Source organism: Aotus nancymaae, unplaced genomic scaffold (genome assembly GCF_030222135.1).
Source record: "Aotus nancymaae isolate 86718 unplaced genomic scaffold, 86718_ANA_hifiasm-v0.15.2.pri h1tg000028l, whole genome shotgun sequence".
NCBI classification, from domain to species: domain Eukaryota; kingdom Metazoa; phylum Chordata; class Mammalia; order Primates; family Aotidae; genus Aotus; species Aotus nancymaae.
Genome location: NW_026988441.1, coordinates 41,065,445 through 41,082,608, shown reverse-complemented (window position 1 = coordinate 41,082,608; position 17,164 = coordinate 41,065,445). Strand labels below are relative to the sequence as shown.

General features: G+C 60.6%; 1 protein-coding gene across 1 annotated transcript in view; it reads left to right on the top strand.

Moving 5' to 3' along the window:
* The first annotated feature begins 256 nt into the window (after positions 1–256).
* GNA11 (G protein subunit alpha 11) overlaps positions 257–17,164 on the top strand; it is a 28,208-nt gene continuing 11,300 nt past the window's right edge. The window contains exons 1-2 of the mRNA XM_012436387.3: positions 257–412; positions 16,888–17,072. Of these exons, the coding sequence (XP_012291810.1) occupies positions 277–412; positions 16,888–17,072 (321 nt within the window). The 5' untranslated portion in view covers positions 257–276. The remainder of the gene's footprint in view (positions 413–16,887; positions 17,073–17,164) is intronic.

The window sequence follows — 17,164 nt, the reverse complement described above, 5'->3', positions numbered from 1 at the left end:
CGGCGACTGCGGTTGGCGGTGGCTGCGGCGGCGGCGCGGGCTAAGTGCGGCCGCGCGGGAGTCCGCGGCTGGCGCGGCCCGAGCGGGGACCCGGCGGCTCGCAGGCAGCGGCCGAGGCGGGGCGGGCCGGCCCGGGGCGGAGGGCCGGGGGCCGAGGCCGCGGGGCCGAGGCCGCAGGGCCGAGGCGGGCGGCGGCCGAGGCGGCTCCGGCCAGGGCCGGGCCGGGGGCCGGGGGGCGGCGGCGGGCAGGCGGCCGCGGCGGCCGAGGCCGGGACGATGACTCTGGAGTCCATGATGGCGTGTTGCCTGAGCGATGAGGTGAAGGAGTCCAAGCGGATCAACGCGGAGATCGAGAAGCAGCTGCGGCGGGACAAGCGCGACGCCCGGCGCGAGCTCAAGCTGCTGCTCCTCGGTGAGTGCGGCCGCCGGGCCTGCCGGCTGCGGGCCCTGCCCTGCCCGCTCTTGCCCTGCCCGTGCGGGTCGGGCCGGGACCTCCCGGGGTCAGCCCTGACTGCCTGTGCCGTCCGGGTCGTGGGATCCTCTGGGGTTAGCCCTGCCTGTGCCGTCCGGGACCCTCCGGGGTCAGCCCTTACTGCCTGTGCCGTCCGGGTTGCGGGACCCTCTGGGGTTAGCCCTGCCTGTGCCGTCCGGGTCGCGGGATCCTCTGGGGTTAGCCCTGCCTGTGCCGTCCGGGTCGCGGGACCCTCCGGGGTCAGCCCTGACTGCCTGTGCCGTCCGGGTTGCGGGACCCTCTGGGGTTAGCCCTGCCTGTGCCGTCCGGGACCCTCCGGGGTCAGCCCTGCCTGTGTCGTCCGGGTCCCGGGACCCTCTGGGGTCAGCTCTGCCTGTGCCATCCGGGTCGCGGGACCCTCCAGGGTCAGCCCTGCTTTTGCTGTCTAGGTCGGCAGCTGGGATCCTCTGCGGTCAGCCCCAGGGCCCAGATTTCTTTGTGGTCCGCCCCTGCCTTAACTGTTCATGTTGGCAGCAGGGACCTTCCAGGGTCCGCTCTGTCACGTCCGGATCAGGCCCCCATCCCTCCCAGGTCAACTCCCAGTTTCTGCTGTCCACATTGGGCAGGACCCTTCAGGATTTGCCCTCTGCCCCTTTTCAAGAGACCAGTCCCCTCCCTGCACAGAAGCCCTCTGACCTTACCTCGTGGACCCCTCGCTACCCCCGCCCCCCCAGCATCTCAGGGCCAGAGCTTTGGGGTGTAACCCACGGGTCTCATACACCCCTCACCTCCCAGGGTCCCGCGTTGACCCTTCCCACCAGGCAGAGCCCTGTTCCCTCCATGCATTCCCCGTCCGCCCCCTCGAAAACTCCTCCGCGCCCCCTATCCCCCCATTCCCTTAGGGGCTGTCCTCCTGCCTTCAGGAAATCCCATCCTCCTCTCGGCTGGAATCCACCCTGTGGGAACAAGACCGTCTTTCCTCTCCTCAGGGTTCTGCTCAGCCGAGGGTGGGGCGGTTGACACCTCAGGGAGCATTTGCGCCTTGTCAGAAGCAGCCACCTCGGCAGCCTCCCCCGCCCCCTTCCTTAGAATCTTGGTGGGAGCCACGCGGAGCCCTACTGGGGAGCAGCCCCCCACATCCCGGCTCCTCCCCACCTTCCCGGAGAGGGTTCGCGGTGTGCCTCCTTTTCCCCAAGGCACACCTGCTACAGGAAGCCAATCGGGCCAGCTGTAAAGTGTTGTCACCCAAAATAAGGGCCCTTGCAGTCGTTTACAAAACAAGCCCTTGCCCTGCCACCGCCCCCCCCGCCCCCCAGCTCCCCGCCCCGAGCTCCTAGGTTAGCTCCTGGGCCGGAGGGGCGGTGGGGAAGGTCTGAAGCGATGATGGAGGAGGAAGGGGCCCTCCGGGATCAGCCCCTGCCTGTGCTGGTGGTGGCGGCTTTTGGGAAGGAGACAGGTCACTTGTTGCTCGGGGAGCAGACTGCCTCTCCTGCCGTGACCCTCCAATGTCCCGCGTTAGAGAGGTGCCTTGGATGAAATGCCTTCCTGATTTTTTTCCCCCCAAACTTGCGTTTTGATTTACCTAAGCGTTCTAAAATGGGCCATCTTTGCAGGGATGCGGGTAGGCAGAGCTGTGTCCCTAACGCTTGAAGGAAGTGTGCAGGGGGCCTGCATGGTGGCACTTCGGACAGAGTGGCACTGGCTGGCTTTTGCCGTGGGTTGTGGACTTTGTGTAGATGGAGGGGAGTTAGGAATTGCTGGTGTCATAAAGATCTTACCAGAAGGCCTTGCCCTGTGGCTCTGTGACCTCCGGAACCCCCTCTGCCGTTCCCGCGTACACCCAGGCTTCTGTGCCTGCACTTTGGACTTGAGATTGACACGGGGTTCAAGGACGAAGGTCAGGGCTCCCGTGTCTGCAGCCTTGGCTATCTGGAGCGAGTCTGGGAATGATGGGACCCATCTCGCATCCTCTGTCCGGTGCCCACCCGTGGCCCAGGGGATGTCCGCCGTCCCACCCCTCTGTGTGAGCCTGGAAGTTGACCCCATCAGTCTGTAAGATGGGAGGTTGCTGTCAGGCTGAGGCCAGGCGGGGCAGATAGGACAGTGAGGAAGACGTGAGCTCACATGCGACCCAAGAAGGACAGGTGTCAGTGCCAAGCAGAGGGCTGGGGGCTGCCAGGGGGTTGGGAAGGCTTCACACCCGAGGTGTTGGGGCCAGGAAGCCCTTTGGGAGTTGATGCGCAGACCCTCAGAAAACTTCCTATCCAAGCCACCTTGCATCCCAGCTGGAGAGTCCCTTGCTTCGAGGACTTTGACCACTAGACGTCCAGGAGCTGGGGTCCGGGGTACAGGGGAGAGGACCTCTGCCAGGCTCCCTGCCTGCTTGTGGGAACTCATTCCACTTTCCCAGTGGGCCAGCCCCGAGCTTGCGATTGCCCTGTTTTTTAGGGAGCAGCTGGAGGGTGAGGCCGAGGCTCCCCGGGAGGAAGGGCTGTTGGGCCGCAGCAGGTGGTTATGGCGCCTGCGCCCCACGGAATGTTGAGACCTCTGGGCGGAGGTCCTGGCGCTGTGCAGGAGGCCAGGCCCGGCTGGGTCTGCTTCTCCCTGGAATTCTTTCCTCCCCTGCCCCGTAGCGGTGGGGCTCCAGCCCTCCTCTCCCCCGTGGCTCCGGTGCCGCGCTGTGGAGTGGATGTTGGGGAGGCAGGGGCCTGCCGCCCTGTGGCACTGGGACCCGGAGGGTCTCGTGTGTGTGGGTGGTACTGGTTCCTTCCAGGCTCGGAGCCGCAGGGCTCCAGGGTCCTGCTTGATGCCTGGGTTTGCAACCAGGAGGAGCGTGTTCTGGAAGAACACCGTGTCCACAGGCTCTCAGCTGCCTTCCTGGGGCTGCACACGGCCTGTGAGGTGGGTCAGCCTGTGAGGACTTTCCATGCCCTGTTTCTGGGTGTGGAGGGACCGTATGGAGCCCTAGAGCTGGACGGGGCTCTAGCTGCCATGCCTCCTCTCCTGTGACGGTTCACATGTGCTGTTCACGCCTCAGTTGGGCCCCTCCGTTACACACAGCAGGTCTCCCTGCGGCCCTGTGCACAGTGGGGTGGGGCCGCCCTGGGCACTGCAGGGCGCTGAGCAGCATCCCAGGCCTCCACCCACTCCGTGCCAGGAGCTCCTCGAAGTCATGATAACCATAGATGTCTCCAGACAGGGCTCATCGTCCCTGGGGGTGCACGTTGCCCTGGTTGAGACTCTTTGCCCAGTAGCATACAACGTAAGACGCTCGTGGCAAAGCTGATGGATAATCAGCGCAAATTATTTTCTTAGAAGTTTTCATGAGTGCTTAGAGAGTTTTTTTTTTTCCTTTTTCTTTTTTTGAGACAGAGTCTTACTCTGTTACCTAAGCTGGAGTGCAGTGGCGCAATCTAAGCTCACTACAACCTCGGCCTCCCCAGTTCAAGCAATTCTCCTGCCTCAGCCTCCCAACTAGCTGGGACTACAGGCATGTGCCACCTTGCCCGGCTCATTTTTCTGTATTTTTGATAGAGACGGGGTTTCACCGTGTTAGCCAGGATGGTCTCGATCTCCTGACCTTGTGAGCCACCCGCCTCGTCCTCCCAAAGTGCTGGGATTACAGGTGTGAGCCGCCATGTCCAGCCTTGAGTATTTCTCTGTGTACGGTCAAAGCCCTGTGTGTGTGAAGTCACTTCTGAGTATATGCATGGATGTGTATACTTACATTATTTTATACCCGTGGTGTTCCAGGTTTGTTCTTATTAACACTTCTGTGGATGGTGGGGACAGCTGTGGATGGGAACGGGAGTGACGGTCATGTACGCTGCGCTTGGCATACGTGCTGCTCTGGCCACCGTGCTGTGCGGCCATCATCCCGGGGCCCCATTCCCCAGGCCGGCTGGGCCTCTGCCTCTCACAGGGCAGTTCTTGGCTGTTATGTTTCCGTCTCGCTGGTCAACTATGGAGGGGGCCCCGGGCAGTTCCTTGCGGCAGGTTTGTGGTTGGAAATGTGAGGACTTCCATGGAAAGCCTGTTCCTGGAGGCCTGAGGCTGCTAGCGGGGCTGAGCCGGAGTGGCTCCAGGCTTTCTAAATAAAGCCGGATGGTTAGTTCCGGAGGCTTCCTGTCCTGCCTGCGCCGGCCCCCACGGGGCAGTGACAAGGCCCGGGATCCAGCATAGGGCGCGGTGGCCCCACGGGAAGGGCTGGGCCGCTGTTGGCCCAGTGCTGGGAGGCGTGGAGCGTGGCCTCTGGCGCCTGGCAGGGTGGCTGTGCCGTGTCTCAGAAGACTCCGGGAGTAGGAAGCACCCTTGGATGGCCTTGTCCAACTTTGACTCCCTGAGCCCCAGCCCAGGCTGGGAGATGTGGGGACTCGGTCTGGGGCCTGCTCTCACGTCCTGTGCGTTTACATGTAATCAGTTATGATGACTGTTGCTGGAAGGGTCTGCTTTTCCAGGCACGGTCCGGGGAGCTCCGTTCCACAGCCCTGAGCTCCGTGGAGCTCCCCCCTTCTCCTGAGCCTCGTGCTGCAGTGAGAGTGGAGGAAGTGCCTCCCTCCGAGATTTAACCACGAGAGGTTTCACTTTCTGAGTCTTGTGGAGGAGCCTGCTCCTTCTGGGATGGGGACCCTGGGCAGCAGGGGAAGACGCCCTGGCGTTGGGAGCTTGAAGGGGTGTGCGGCAAAGTCCCTTGGGCCTTAGAGGGGCGGTCGCGGGCCCGCTCAGCCCTACCCTGCGGACAAAGCGGGGACCCAGTGCCCCTTCTGGTGCCCCAGCTTGTGAGTGGAGGATGGGAAGCCTTGTGTGGCTTGCCTGCCTGGGTGATTGAGAGCGGTGGATGCGACTGGGGCGGCCAAGGGCTCTAGGAAGGCCTACGTGCGAGGTCATTCTTTGGCAGAAATCAAGTCCTTTGGCAGAACCGGGATCCTCAGTGCTGGGTTGCTGGCTTGGGGGTGGTTGCAGATCCCAGTAGCTTGTGCCCCAGGTCCTGCGTGGAGTATTTCCTCCCCGGGGCCTCCCACCGTGTCTGTCCTCCATAGGGCACCTGGCGGGTCTTCTGGGCTGTCTGGAATTGGCCACCCTGGATCCAGACTCTCACTGTCACCTGGGCCTGTCCACTTCACCCGTCAGGATGTCAGTGGTCCAGTCTCCCGCCCTCCACCCCCACTCCCTGCCTGTGGGTCAGAAGGCCTCGTTGGTCTCTGCTACGGGGGTTTCTGGTCCAGCCAGCCCTCCTGTGGCTGCCAGGCACCCTCAGTACAGCACGGGTGGGCGGGGCCTCGGGCCATCTGCAGGGCCTGGGAGCAGTGTGGTGTCCGGGTCAGGTACGTGGCGTGGGGAGACTCTTGTACAGAGCCCACCCCTGCCGCTTGTAACTGTGGGACTTTGGGTCTTTGCCTCAGTTTCCTCAGGGGGCGGTGGGGTGAGGACTCAGTGGTGATCCCCATCCCGCCGCATGTGGGCACCCACTGAATGCTGGCTGCTGCCCCTGCTGCTGGCGTGATGATATCTTGTCGTGTCCAAAGCACCTGGCATGTGTGGCACACAGTGGGTGCTCCGTGAGAACCTGCTCTGTGGGAGATCCTACCCTGGGAACTGGGATCTGGGATCGGCCCACAGATGCCTTGATCAGGATTCCCCAACCTCAGCTCCATGGATGTTTTGCACTGGATCATTCTCTGGGGAGGGGCTGTCCTGGGCACTGCAGTGCTGAGCAGCGTCCCTGGCCTCCACTCGCTCCAGGCCAGGAGCTCCCCCTAGTCGTGACAACCACAGATGTCCCCAGACGTGGCCCAGTGTCCCCTGGGGGCAGGACTCCTGACCTGGTTGTCTTAGGAGCCTCTTCCCTCCTCATGGCCGTCGATCAGCCACGTGTCCTTGGTCTCCTGCCTCCTCGCCCATGGAACTGAGCTGTGCGGGCCTCAGAGAGGCTTGCCGAGTGACTGTTGTTGGCTCACTGAAGGCAGATCATGCAGAGAAGTGGAGAGGAGTGACGCGGCACGCCTTGACGCTCTCCAGGCTGGCCTGGTGCACGAAAGGGGTCTTTGTAGGGGCAGGCTCTGTGGCCACCTGCTGTGGGCCTGTGCACCAGGCAGAGGGGCCCCCGGGGGCAGCGTACAGCTGGCTCCTCAGAGGCTCCTTCCTGAGTCCTGCCTGTGGCCCAGGCTGCCCTGGGCTGGCCTGCCTGGGGCAGTGGGGGCGCACTCGTGGGGAGGGAGTCACGGGTGAGTCATTTCCCTCTTCCGGCCTCAGTTTCCCCATTGGTCACGTGGGAAAGATGTCCCTCCCCCCATAGGATTGTTGAAGGATTAAATGAGATGAGGCCAGCGCAGCAGACAGCAGGGAGGGAGCCCTCTGGTCCCCTGTGGCTGCCCTTCCTGCTGGCCGCTCTGTGCATGTTTTCACCAAAAAGCTGCCGAGTAGCCCTGGGCAGTGGTGCCCCCTGGATGGCGGCCACATGGGGACTGCAAGCCTGGGAGGTTCCAGGAGGGAGGTCCTGGCGCAAGTTTCTGTCTCCGTCTGACTGCAGAGTTGGTGCTCTGCGCACCTCACTGTCTGGCGCCCCAGCCTCTGTTTTCTCTTCTTCAGACTCGTGTGGTCACACTGAGGTTTCAGGGTCCCTGCAGGGATGGAGCGGGTGGGGGCTGAAGGGTATGGTCAAGCTGGAGGGCATTGTGTTGCCATTGTTAGCCGTGTCCACTGATGGGCACTGGGCCCCGCCACCGCACGGGACTTGCGTGGCCCATGGAGATGTGGCTGTTCTGTTACCTGTCCTAGTCCCCAGGGCCTGTGGCGGTGCTAGGTCCATGCTGTGGGGTGGATGAGGTGGTGGAAGCACCTGGTCCTCCAGTGGTGCCAGTTTGCTGTTTGCAGAGGTTGCAGTGAGCAGTGAGCTGGCCTCTGTCCCACTGGATGGGACGAGGGTTGACTGGTCAGGCCCCTGCTGGTGGCCTGGGCAGGTGTCTGGAGAGCAGGTCTGGGCCTCCAGATGCCTCCTCCTCCATCAGCGATCTCATCCCAGACTTCTTGATGATGGTCAGAGCTGGGCAGGTGGGGTCTGTCCCTGTTCCCCAGGTGGCAGTGTCCAGGCCTGTGCCCACAGCTGGGTTGGATGGGTTGGGCAAGGCTGGGGCCCAGTCTCCCAGGCTCTCAGGGGCTTCTGTAAGGGCTGTGGTAAGACCCAGCATGTGGGGATAGGGAGCTCAGAAAACTCGCGTGTCCAGGTGCAGTGGCTCACGCCTGTCATCCAAGCACGTTGGAAGGCCAAGTCAGGCAGATAGCCTGAGTCCAGGAGTTTGAGACCAGCCTTGCAGCATGGTGAGACCCCCGGGTCTACTAAAAATGCAAAAAATTAGCCAGACGTGGTGGTATGCGCCTTTAGTCCCAGTTACCTGAGATGCTGAGGTGGAAGGGTCACTTGAGTCCTAGAGGCAGAGGTTGCTGTGAGCTGAGATTGCACTACTGCACTCCAGCCTGGGTGACCGAGGGAGAGACCCTGTCTCCAAAAAAAAAAAAAGAAAAGAAAAGGTGGAGGCAGGAGAATCGTTTGAACCCGGGAGGCGGAGGTTGCAGTGAGCCAAGATCGCGCCACTGCCCTCCAGCCTGGTGACAGAGCAAGACTCCGTCTCGAAAAGAAAAGAAAAGAAAAGAAAATATGAATGAGTGACACCAACCACTTCCAGTGGGGAGGGTCACTCCCACGTGGGAGCCTGTGTGCACGGAAGCTGGAATAGAACAAGGTGGCGTGGCTCCTGGCTGGCGAGGGGCGGTTAGCATCTGCACCTTTGAGGCACCTGGGACCTCTGCCGCCGTGAACCTAGGATTCTGTTCTCCTGCAGAGGCTATCCTGCCATCGCTGCCCCGGTTGTCATGCCTCGCTTGGGGTAGTGAGTTTCAGGGCGGCTCTTTTTCCAGCCTTAGCAGAGGGGCCAGCTGGGTGCGTTTCCTCTCTGGGCACTGCCTTGTCCTCAGCTTTGCCTGAGGGTTTGAGGTGGAGCAGAGACGGAGCACATCCCGGGCTGCCAGGAGGAAGCTGTGAAGCCAGGAGACCCAAGTCTTTTCAGGCCCTGCCGGTAGGGGCTGTGTGACCTCAGGGAGGCAGCTTGGCCGCTCTGTGCCTCAGTTTCCCCTCCAGTCAATCAGGCGCTGAAGTGCTATCTGCCTCCTGGGGTTCTGAGACTGAAGCGAGCAGGCATGAGGCCCCTTGTGAAGCCGGGTCAAGGGCGCCCGTCCTCCGAGGCAGGAGGCTTGCCCCTCCTGGGCCCCTGTGTCAGGTTGGGGCCTGGCTTTGATCCCATTCCCGCCGTCACAGCTTGTGGTCAGGGTTAGATGGCCGGGCTGTTTCCAAGAGCTAAGATCACAGGCATACGCGTGCACACCTATGGGCTGCTGCTGACCTGCCTTCTCACGGGTGCTGACGAGCGGTTGTGTCATCCCCTGGGTGGGGCTGTGTGGCTCTGGCCTCACTCCCGGTGTGTGTGCTGGCCCAGGCCTCCCCGCAGCCCTGTGGGGGCTTCCTGGCTTCTTGGCCCATATCTCACAGTCTTGGGCACTGACGAGGTCGGCTGTGGATGAGAAGCAGCCTGGAACCCTGGATGTCTGACTCCCAGGCACCTGCGCCCAGGTCTCAGCCCCTTCCTGCCCCTGGCGTCACAGGTTACTTACGTGAATCTTTATATATTTTTTATTTTTATTGTTTATTTATTTATTTTGAGATGGAGTCTTACTCTGTTGTTTAGGCTGGAGTGCAGTGGCACCATTTCAGCTCACTGTCACCTGTGCCTCCCGGGTTCAAGTGATTCTCCTGCCTCAGCCTCCTGAGTAGCTGGGATTACAGGCTCTCACCACCACGCCCGGCTCATTTTTGTATTTTTAGTAGAGATGTAGTTTCACTATGTTGGCCAGGCTGGTCTCGAACTTCTGACCTCAGGTGATCTGCCTGCCTCGGCCTCCCAAAGTGCTGGGATTGCAGGCGTGAGCCACCGTGCCCGGGTTTGAATCTTTTTTTTTTTTTTTTTTGGAGACAAGGTCTCACTTGTCACCTAGGCTGGAGTGTAGTGGTGTGATCTCTGCTCACTACACCCTCCACCTCCTGAGTTCAAGTGATTCTCATCCCTCACCCTCCCGAGTAGCTGGGATTATAGACGCCCACCACCGCACCGGATAATTTTCTATTTTTTTATTTTTTTTATTTTTGGTAGAGATGGAGTTTCACCATGTTGGCCAGGCTGGTCTCGAACTCCTGACCTGAAGTGATCCACCTGCCTTGGCCTCCCAAAATGCTGGAATTACAGGGGTGAGCCACCGCGCCCGGCCTCGAATCTTTAGCATCAGATGAGCCTCCAGTCCCTGCTCTCCAGGCTGTGCCCTCTTGGACTTGGAGCCTTTTTCTTCCATTTTCCTCTCCCGTGGTTTGGGGATGTTTGCTGGGAGCTGGGGCACAGACTTTGTTCCTCCTGGTTGGCCTCTGCAGATCTTGGCCGTAGGGTCCAGCCCAGAGGGTGGTTTTCTCTGGAAGCCAGCTCAGTCGCAGCAGTGGGTGGACTCTGGCCCCCCCTAGTGGCGGCGTCCTGCGTGTACCTGAGGGTGTGCGTCCTGCAGGCTCCCCAGCGTCTGGGGTCCACTGCCGAAGCCCACCGGGAACCAAGTTTACAAAGGCAAAGCACTTGGCTTGTGGTTGCGTGGGGGCCTCCTGGACACCTAGGCTCCCCCAGGTGTGGGGAATTTGAGCCCCATTCTCCCAGGAGCCGTGGCTGGTGACACGCAGTGAGGTCCATCCTGAGGGTCTCTGGAGTGTGGGGTCCTGATAGAGACCTGAGGGATCCAGCACCCTGGACCAGGACCAGGTTCACTGAGCTGGCTCAGGAAATACGTACGCAGTGCCTTCTGCGTAGGGCCTGGGGACGCGGGCGGGCGGGGCAGCCAGAGCCCCCGTGCTGGGGAGGCCGGCCAGCCGTGGCAGGCTGCAGACGGGAACAGCCATACCTCACCAAGGAGGGCCCTGCTGCGGGGGTGCGGGCACTTCCTGAATACCGGGTCTTCTTGTTTTTCTTTTCTTTCTTTCTTTTTTTTTTTTTGAGACTGAGTTTCCCTCCTGTTGCCCAGGCTGGAGTGCAATGGCACGATCTCGGCTCACTGCAACTTCCGCCCCCCGGGTTCAAGCGATTCTCCTGCCTCAGCCTCCCGAGTAGCTGGGATTACAGGCGTGCGCCGCCACACCTGGCTAATTTTTGTATTTTTAGTAGAGACGGGGTTTCACGATGTTGACCAGAATGGTCTCGATCTCTTGACCTTGTGATCCGTCCGCCTCAGCCACCCAAAGTGCTGGGATTACAGGTGTGAGCTACCGAACCCGGCCCAGCGTCTGGATTTCTGCAGAGGGAGTTCCGGGGCTTTTGGGAAGGGGAAGGACCTGATGAAAGGGGTAGTTTGTATTCAACTCTGGTGCGGGGAAGCAATGGTCGCACACAGCTGCTGCAGCCCTCGACGGCCTCCTGGGTGGCTGAGCTTCCCAGCTCTGGGCCCAGCGTGAGGCAAGGACACCTAAGGAAAGGAAACCAGGGGTCTCACAGCGGGACCCGGTGCTGGGTGCGGCCTCGTTGTGGGGAGGGAGGAGCCCATTGAAGTAGGCATGACTTGGCTCCTGTGCAGTGCGTGCACCCCGACACAGGCAGAGGCCAGGCAGCGTCTGCACCCAGGACCCTCCGAGCTGCCCTTTCACGCCGATCCCTGGCTGCCCCCAGTGTCCTTTTTTCCTAACATTTTGTCACTGTCTTAGCTCTGATTGCTGTGACAAGACTGCCGGCACAGTGGCTTACAAACAACCAGAGTGTGTTTCTCACGGCTCTGGAGCTCTGGAGGCTGGACGTGCAAGAAGATAAGGTTCTGCGGGTTCGGTGTGGGTTGTGGGGGAGGGTTGCGTTTCCTGGTACATGGACGTGGTGCTGCGGATTCGGTGTAGGGGGGGGTTGTGTTTCATAAACGGTGGTGCTGTGGATTCGGTGTAGGGGAGGTTGTGTTTCATAGACGGTGGTGCTGTGGATTCGGTGTAGGGGGGGTTGTGTTTCATAAACGGTGGTGCTGTGGATTCGGTGTAGGGGAGGTTGTGTTTCATAGACGGTGGTGCTGTGGATTCGGTGTAGGGGAGGTTGTGTTTCATAGACGTGGTGCTGTGGATTCGGTGTAGGGGAGGTTGTGTTTCATAGACGGTGGTGCTGTGGATTCGGTGTAGGGGAGGTTGTGTTGCATAGACGTGGTGCTGTGGATTTGGTGTAGGGGAGGTTGTGTTTCATAGACGTGGTGCTGTGGATTCGGTGTAGGGGAGGTTGTGTTTCGTAGACGGTGGTGCTGTGGATTTGGTGTAGGGGAGGTTGTGTTTCATAGACGTGGTGCTGTGGATTTGGTGTAGGGGAGGTTTTGTTTCATAGATGGTGGTGCTGTGGATTCGGTGTATGGGAGGTTGTGTTTCGTAGACGGTGGTGCTGTGGATTCGGTGTAGGGGAGGTTGTGTTTCATAGACAGCATCTTCTTGCTGTGTCCTCATATGGAAGTGATCCCTCCTGGTATCATCAGTGCCCTCATGACAGTGCCCCCCAGAGCTCTGCAGCAGAAGGATCTGATCCCACTGCAGGCTCCTCCCCCATCACCGCCCGAGGCCCCACCTCACAACACACTGTCTTAGGGGTGAGGATTTCAACATAGGAACTTTGGGGGAATCAGCCGTTCAGTGTTCTGAGTGGGACCACTCATTGTGTGGCCCTCACCGTAGTGGCGCGGTCGGTGGTCCGTTCCTTCCCAGCGCTGAGCAGCGTTCTGTGTGGGTCTCTGTGCCTCTGCACCTGCTGAAGGGTTACTGGAGCTTCGGCGCTTGGCTTTTAGGAGTAATGCTGCCATGGTGCTCAGTGTGTGGTGAGTAGTAGACGGAAGGCTCCGCCCCGGTGGGTGCCCTGTCGTGGCCTGAGTGGGGAGACGAGGGCCGGCATGTGCCTGTGGACGAGTCCAGAGTGAGGCGGAATCTCAGAGGGGCTCACCCACTGTCTCTGGGGGAGTCGGCTGGCTTTTCTCCCCAGTGGGCAGCTGTTGAAGGTTTTGGAGTCCAAAGACCGTTCCAGCTCAGATGTCTTTCAGGAGGACTATGGCTGTGGACTGGGCCGGCTGGGTCAGGGTGGGGCCATGTGGGCTGAGGTTCGAGCTGGGGCCCGCCGCGTTGGGGCTACATGGCGGCTGGTTGGATGGGAGGGAGCCTCTGCCGACCAGCACCCCGGATGTGGAGCCCCAGCCACGGGATGTGAGGTCTCAGGGGAACCAGGCATCCAGACATTGGGCCTGCTGTGTGAGGACCCCTGTGTCCCAGCTCCACAGTGCTGTGTGACGGGATGTGGCAGCGGCTGAGTTGGCAAGGGAGGCAGGGCGACTTGAAAAGCAGGCTGGGACCAAAGCAGCTTGCAGAACCACACCTCGTCGCCTCGCCTGGCTTGAGTGCTGTCCCAAGCCTCACCCTTGGCCCCCGCAACGGCTGGGCCAAGCGGTGGCCAGAACCTCATGGCCACCAGAGGCCCTGGGCCACCTGGGCCTGGCTCAGCTTCTCCCTCTGCAGCCTCTCCTGGCTTTGGTGGATTATGCAGGAGACAGGGGTGGCTTCCACCCAGCTGTGCACGTGCTGCATGCGTGTGTCCATGGGTGCATGCCTGTGTGTATGTTCATGTGTGCATGCAGCATGCACGCGTGTGTGTATGTACGTGCGTTCACACGTGCGTGGTGTGCGCAGGGGCATGTGTGCACGTTGGTGTGTGTGTATGTGTGCGTGCAGGAGTGTGTAGGTGTGAGGCGCCTCCCTCCCCCATCAATGTCCCCGGTCGCCTCTGCAGAGCTCCATGAGGTCCTTGGCTGTGGCTGTCATTTTTGCCTTCCTAAAAAAAAGCACAAAAGGCCAGGTGCGGCGACTCACGCCTGTAGTCCCAGCACTTTGGGAGGCCGAGGCGGGTGGATCACCTGAAGTTGGGAGTTCAAGACCAGCCTGACCAACATGGAGAAACCTCGTCTCTACTAAAAATACAAAATTAGCCTATCGTGGTGGTGGGCGCCTGTAATCCCTGACACTTGGGAGGCTGAGGCAGGAGAATCGCTTGAACCCCGGAGGCGGAGGTTCTGATGAGCGGAGACTGCACTGTTGCATTCCAGCCAGGGCAACAAGTGAAACTCCGTCTCGAAAAAAACCCACAAAATCTCCAAACAGTAGTACCCAGCCAGTTCCCATCTGGGTAGTGACCTGTGGCTTTACAGACTCCTTCCTGGCCGTCTTGGTCTTCCGGCATCCTTGCTGAGCGCTGAGGCTTGCTTGTTCGTTTCATAGTTCAGGAGTTTATGGCCTGAGGGGCCTTGTGACTTGGGTGCAGAGTTAAGGGGTGGTGCCTTCTGACCCAAGTGCAGGGCGCTGCTCGCCTCCTGCTGCTGTGTGAGGCCTGTACCCCGGGGTGCAGGCTCGAAATGCGTGCTGCTCCTGTGCTGGGGTGTAGCGTTAAGCACGTTCGGGGCCTGTGCCAGGTGCAGGCTTTCAGTGTGCTGCTCTCGTGTCAGATGCGGGTTTCTGCGTGTGCTGTTTGCTATTTCCAGGTGCTGCACCCTTCCAAACAAACCCACAGAGTGGCCACCTTTTATTATAGCGTTTTGTTAAAAATAGAGTCTCAGCCAGGTGCGGTGGCTCACATCTGTAATCCCAGCACTTTGGGAGGCCAAGGAGGGTGGATCATGAGGTCAAGAGATCGAGACCAGCCTGGCCAACATGGTGAAACCCCATCTCTACTAAAAATACAAAAATTAGCCAGGCGTGGTGGCATGCGCCTGTAACCTTCGTGGGCTTTCTGTAGCTACTTGGGAGGCTGAGGCAGGAGAATCACTTGAACCCGGGAGGTGTAGGTTGCAGTGAGCTGAGATTGCACCACTGCACTCTCCCCTATTGACAGAGCGAGACTCCGTCTCAAAAAAAAAAAAAAGTCTCACCTGGGGCCAGTCCTGACCCACAGGGGACACTGGCAGTGTCTGGGGACATCTGTGGTTGTCACAGTTCGGGGCGGTGCTCCTGACGTGGAGTGGGTGGGGGCCAGGGATGCCACTGAGCACCCCACAGGGCCCAGGGTTCAGCACCCGTCAGCAGAGCTGAGTCCTCAAATTGCCTCCCCTCCGTGCCACCACCCTTCTTTTCAGGGTGTGGTGAGGGAAGGGGGTGTGGGGATCCCTCTCGGGAGAAGGCGGTGTCACCTGCACACTCACCCTCATCCCTCCTGTCCTGGAACATGGGTGGGTTGGAGCTTTTGTGGATGAGATGAGGGCTGGAGGGCGGAGGACTACCTGAGACAGAATTGAAGTCCATTTTCTTTATTCTGAAAAGGACTCAGGGTGGTAGAGGAAAATGATGGGGAGAGGCGTCGGCCCCTGGGGCTCTCTGATAGTGACTTGTTGGGCGTTTTGCGAGACCTCCCACAGGGAGCTCAGGTGCTGTGGGCACCTGGGCTTCCTGAAGGCAGCACTGTGTGTGGCCACTGTGGGCCACACGGAGCCTGTCTCTTCTCCAGGAGCTGCCAGGAGAGGGGGCCTGCGACAGGCACCTGCACAAAGACGTCTACTGTGGGCAGCAAGGAAGGTTCCAGAAAGTACGAGAGAGTGGTGTTGGGGCTTGCAGGCTTTCTGGAGCAGAGGCTGTGAGAGGAAGTGAGCTGGGCCCCAGCACCAGGCAGCCTTTAGACAGCCGGGATTGGGACAGCACTGTGGGCAGAGGGCCCAGCTCAGGACGACGTGTGCGGAGGCGGGGAGGTGCCGGAAGATCCAGAGACAGCGGGTGGTGAAGGCCAGCCTGGAGAAGAGGGCGGGGGCACACTGGGAGGCGGCAGAGGCACTTTAGTGTCTAGGCCAGCGGGGGCACGAGCAGGGTTGTTACTTGAGTAGGGAGTTGAGGCAGTCTCTTTTTAGAAAGTAGAAGTTAACTATTGCTGTGTAATGAGGTCACCCCAAAACTTTGTACCTTAAATTAGCAACTTATTTCAGATAGTTTCTGAAGGTCAGGAATTTGGGAGCACCTTGTTGGGTGGTCCTGGAGTGGGGTCTCAGAAGCTGTAGTCAAGATCGCAGCCAGCCAGGGCCCCATCGTCTGGTGGCTGGAGTGGGACTGGGGGAGCCCTCGCGAGCTGGCCCCCTCCAGTGGCTGTGGGTGGGAGGCCTCAGTTCCTCACCCCACGGCCTCTCCGTGGAGCTGCTTGAGGGGCCTCACAACATGGCAGCTGCCTGCCCCAGAGCCTGTGACCCACAAGTGAGAGCAAGGAGGATGCCCTGTGCCTTTGTGAGCTAGCCTTGGAGATGGCGCACTGTCACTTCCGTCACGTTCTGTTCACTAGAAGGTCACTAGAAGTCCAGCCCATGCTCAGGGGGAGGGAAATAGGCTCCAGTATTGGAAGGAAAGAGCATCAGAGATTTGTGGGCACGCTGAAAACCCCGCAGTGGCATCCTGGCTTGTGAGCGTGAGGAAAGCGAGGGAACAGACTCTCTGCCCAGGGGCTGACCGGGCAGTGAGAGGCTGAGGTAGGAGAGGGGCTGGAGTGAGGACCCCCGTGTCACCCAGCATGCCTGGGGGGCTCGTCTGGAGGTTGGGGTGAAGAGACAGCTGGCTGCTGGGCCCTTTCCCGATAGTTCTTCCAGGCTGACTTGCTGATCCTCTGGATCCTCTGGGGCCCTGGGAGCCTCAGTGTGCCTGTCTCTGAGATGGGGCGGTAGTGTGCTCGTGCCTGGAAGCGCTGTGGGTATTAGCAAGGTCATGGCCGGCATGGAGGCACGAAGTGGTTCAGGGACGTGCTTAGGGCCACCCACGGCAGGCACAGCGGTCCTAGCTGACCCCGCCACAACACCAAGAGGGAGAGGGGAGAGCCTTGTGGGTGCCCGGCGCACAGCGGGTGGTGTGGCTGTGGCGCTGAGAAAGCTCTGGGGAAGGGGGCGCCCAGCCCTCGGGGTGGTGCTAAGACATTCCCTTGGGGTGAGCCCATGCGGCAGGGCGCTGTCCCTCCAGTGGACATTGCTCATGAAATGGTGTGACCGTGGTGGAGCGGCACAGTCCCAGCTGTGGGCCGGTGCCCTTGACTTGATTTGGCTTGAGACCTCACGGTCTTTGATGTAAATACCAAACTACTGGCCCCCAGGAAAGCGTGTTCTTGCAGAACTTCTGGAAAAGGTGGTTCCAGTAAGACCCTGGCTTGGTGGAGGGTGGGCGGGAAGGGCGCTTCGTAAACTCTTCCTGAGGCGTCGGGGGCCGCGGCGTCTGGTGGAGATGGTCAGCCTCACGCTCCTTGGTTTCCATGCTGGGCGCTGCAGTGCAGCGGGGTCTGGGTAGGAGGGGCAGCAGCAGGAGAGCCAGGCCCCCGGCTGCCCCCGTTCTCACGTGCCCTGTCCCGCAGGCACGGGCGAGAGCGGGAAGAGCACCTTCATCAAGCAGATGCGCATCATCCACGGCGCTGGCTACTCCGAGGAGGACAAGCGCGGCTTCACCAAGCTCGTCTACCAGAACATCTTCACCGCCATGCAGGCCATGATCCGCGCCATGGAGACGCTCAAGATCCTCTACAAGTACGAGCAGAACAAGGTGAGCTGCAGGCGTGGGGAGGAGAGCGCCTGGGCAGCACTGGGCTGGTGGTGTGTGCGGCCGCCCTGCCAGGGTGGGCTGCGTGCGGTCCT